This window comes from Toxorhynchites rutilus, chromosome 2 (assembly GCF_029784135.1).
Source record: "Toxorhynchites rutilus septentrionalis strain SRP chromosome 2, ASM2978413v1, whole genome shotgun sequence".
NCBI lineage: Eukaryota > Metazoa > Arthropoda > Insecta > Diptera > Culicidae > Toxorhynchites > Toxorhynchites rutilus.
The window spans coordinates 188,016,089-188,020,105 of record NC_073745.1 but is presented as its reverse complement, the minus strand read 5'-3'; the positions used below and the strand labels follow the sequence as shown (position 1 = coordinate 188,020,105).

The window sequence follows — 4,017 nt, the reverse complement described above, 5'->3', positions numbered from 1 at the left end:
GTAAGAACATTTGATTCCGACCCGGGTAGATATCTAATTTTTTTATGTTGAACGAACGACTTTGTGTAAATATTAGCGTTACGTAACATAAGGGAGAGGGGAGTTTTCTTACGATACTTTTTATTACATGGGGGGAGGGGGTCCAAAAGTCCAAAAATCGCATTTTAAGCGTTACGTAATTTGTGTACGACGCCTTACTGTATCATTTTTTTTCTGAGAGTGTAATGACCTTCAGATGCATGACGGCTGCCATCTACATGTCAAATGTTGCATATAAGTGAAGACTGAGTAGCAGAAAGTTTCATTTTATTTGCCGTAGGTGGCGATTTGCTAACATGCGTCGATTAGGATTGAACTAATGTTACGCGCATTGAAGAACTTTTGCTCAAAATAGTGAAAAATATGTAATCGTCATAGATTTACAATATATACGATCCATCTTTTTAACTTTTTCCTATTGACTTACTATCATAGGCAGGTTAATATACAATTAGTTATTGGAGCTTTTCATAGTGGATTTAAAACAACAGAATTTTCTTGTGCTAGCTAAAAATTTATTTTGATTTAGATCGTAAACCATACATAACAAAAATGTAACAATTCAAGAAAAACTTCGATTATTTGATTCTTGTCGCATGTTACAACACCTGACTAGCCACATTCATCAACCTAAATCTATTGAAATTCTCAAATACAAACCAAAGCAACTCACAATCAACCTAATGTGTCATCAAAATGTTGAACGAATTAAATGCGTAGTCTCTCTAGATGAGCACTATGAAAATGATTTCCCTTACAGCTTTGTAAAATATGTCTGATAAACCATTCCGAGTGAGGTCGATGCAAACCAGACGAAGCAGCTCCACCAAGTGGCAAATCCAAACAATCCTCGATACACGTCTTTGGTGAAGACCGCTTTTAAACTTTGTAAGGAAAGCTGAATGGTCTGCGCCGTGGATAAAATGTTTTCTCCCTCCAAATCAGCTTCTCCAGTCAACGATTTTGATTCAACAGTTTGATGATTCTCCAAATCCGCAGAACATTCATCTAGGGGTGTGGCACCCTTCAAAAAGCCAGCCCATGTATGATCACCTAACGTTTTGTACATCAGCGCGAGGTACAAACACATCAAAATTGGTGCAACATATTGTAAGGTGACTACACAGAGATAGTAAAAAATAGAACTGATTTGTTTCTGTAACTCTACGTTGGTGATACGACCAGCTTCCTTTTTCTGTTCTTCTGTGCGACTGTAAGCTAAATTGAGGTATGCCTGAAGATACACTGGCATAAGGACGAACCGCAGAAGAACGGCAAAGATTACTGCGGCCAACCGGATTGATTCAAAGGCCTCTGGAGAGAGTCTGTGGTATAGAAGAAAATTTGATTTAACATACTTTTGATTGACACTGGAAGAAACATTACATTGGGGCGGACATTCCAGAAAAGACGCGAACAGTCAGATAGTCCCGACTGATGGGTTTAATCCACAATAAGACCAGCAAAAATGGCATAGCGAAACTAAGATTCAGCAAGCACTTGAGCCAAATTCGATCCTGGCAGAACCTATTAAGGAATTATTTTATTAATGTCTCGTTTAAGGGCACGAAAACTAAAGTCTTACTTGAGTGAATCCCAATGCATCCGAGCCATCCGAAGTCCTGGGAAGGTATACAGTGCTCCTAAAATACCACAGCTTACAGCAATGAAAAATCTCACAACTATTTTAGACGCAGGCCCACTGGGAGGTGAAATAAATTGTAAACATGACCGGATAATCTAAATCTAATGTTCATGATACGTACGTGGAATTCAGCCCCTGTGCCTCCAGAAATACTGATGCGCTTTCATTAAAACTCTTGTATGCTTGATCTAGTCCTACTTCTAGTGTCGTTTCCGGCACAATGAGAATCACCATTGCTATTAGCAAGTAAATAAGCCCGGTTACTATGCATGTTGACCGCTCGCCAATCGACTCCTCACTTCGAAAATATTGTAGTGTGAGGGATGCTAAAAGTTTACTGTAGAAGGATAAGTTATGGAAAACACGTAAAATATGATTCACTATTTTGGTCAATTAGTTTGATAATTCTGTTTTTGGAAAGGATACAATGCGAAGAAGATAACCAGTAAGCACCACAGCATGCTCAAGTTCAGTTCTTCTTTGAGCGGAACGAAGAACAGATACACCTGGTAAAAAAACAAACAATGAATAACATGTGTTCTACTCCCAAATAGGAATATACCTCTGAAATTATATATACTATTGAAGCGTACAGACTGAAATCCACAAGCCACTGATATTCGGTATAATATCTCAAATGTACAACATCATAAGACGAAATATCAGCAGTTTCCAGTTGAATGTCTAAGCTACGTGGAATATGAAACGTTGAGGGTTTTTCTTGCTCAACATGCCCATTCCGTTTGTCTTTTTTCGGTTTGCTCTTCTCCCTGGGAACTCCCGACAACTTCCTCAGCTCGTCGTCTGTTGGGTGCAGGTAGCGTGTCAAACCAGTGGAACATAAGATCCATCTGGCTAATGAGAAATGTGGACTCAGTTTTTGAACCACACTGACCATAATCAGTGTAATCACCAGTTGGGCTCCCAGAAGAGCCTGTAATGAGAAAATCAAATAAGCCGGTAAAGTTATAATGAACGCATTTAGGGAGAGTATGTTAAGCAATCTGAGGAAACTCTGATTGATAGACTAAAATTAGAATTAATTTCTAAAAATAGGTCATCCTTATTGGGAACGGCAGAATAGTACTCACCATTATTGCACGCTACCAGCACTTTATTTACAAAGTCAAACAAATTACCACATCAAAAACACGAAACCCACTAATCTGCTGATAAACAATCGACAACAAGCTAATTTTTAATTTATAATTTAGAATTTTAAACTTTAAACCAAATGCAGCAGAATTTAACACTTGATGGTCTTATGATTTTTGTTTCGAACCAGCGCGAGATCCGTGAAGTCATAAGTGTGAATCCATCTCCCGACGACAGCTCATAAACAATACAAGGATGCCAGATGCCAAGACAGAATGCACTTAAATGAATATCTTTAAGTGCGCTGCACATACAATCTGAGAGAGAGGAGCCAGGTGAATGACAGGTAGTTTGTTTTCTTCTTGTTCTTTTTACGAATTCTCACTAAGAAAATTCATATCGGACAATTTCAATCAAGCAAGTTGTTGTCATTCATTTATGAGAAAAGTGTTCAAACTTGACGTAAACCTTTGATTGTGAGTACACTTGTTCGTTTTTATCCCCGATTCGATTTTTGACGTAGGACTACGTCTAACAGGAATATACGGGGGGTAAACAATTTGAACACTGATCATATAGGGAATAATAAAAGATGTACCAGATCAGCTCATAGCAGCATCAGCCCATTCAAACAAGTTTTTTCGATTTTGATAATTTCGATATGGTTGTCTTAAAGAATTATTGTGTTGTTTGTCGGTGGAGATCTTTTATGAATTTATGGGGGTTTAGTTTTCGCGAATTGTTTCATTCTTCATTCATTCTTTCACTGGTTCCAGGTTGATTTATTGCTGCAAGCTCAGTGAATCGATTTTTGCAATGTGGGCGATATATATATATATATATATATATATACATCGTATATTTTCCGATGCAATTTGAATATGCCAATGAATATCCCAATGAAAAGAGTCAACAACACGTCTTTGCCGTTATATTTTTGCCCATTCATATGTATATTTCAAATTCGACATGCGGTTCGCTAATCAAGGCAATAGTATCACTGAAGGTCCAATCGAATTGACCGATAGTGAAGGTGAACCAATCAGTTTTGTCCACAAAACTAAAAGGGTCAAGAGTCTTTCTTCCCTTTGTTGTGTGATATAATTTGTATGCTATTTTCAATAGACAGCATATCTGTAACTCCCAATCAGTCTACATAAATGTTGCGCAGTATTTGATAAACTTTTCCTAAAAAGAACTGGATTTGATTTGCTGAAAACGCTCTCGTGTTGTGCGTA

At 37.7% G+C, this 4,017-nt stretch overlaps 1 protein-coding gene across 1 annotated transcript; it reads right to left on the bottom strand.

The window, feature by feature from the left end:
- Nucleotides 1–532: 532 nt before the first annotated feature.
- Nucleotides 533–3,014, bottom strand: LOC129768194 (transmembrane protein 161B). The gene is made up of 7 exons (XM_055769668.1): nt 2,776–3,014; nt 2,247–2,618; nt 2,111–2,190; nt 1,806–2,021; nt 1,625–1,741; nt 1,426–1,566; nt 533–1,364 (listed from the first exon to the last, which is right to left on the bottom strand). Exons 1-7 carry the CDS (start codon nt 2,776–2,778, stop codon nt 794–796), a joined length of 1,500 nt encoding a protein of 499 aa, XP_055625643.1. The 5' UTR covers nt 2,779–3,014; the 3' UTR covers nt 533–793.
- Between the last annotated feature and the right edge of the window lie 1,003 nt (nt 3,015–4,017).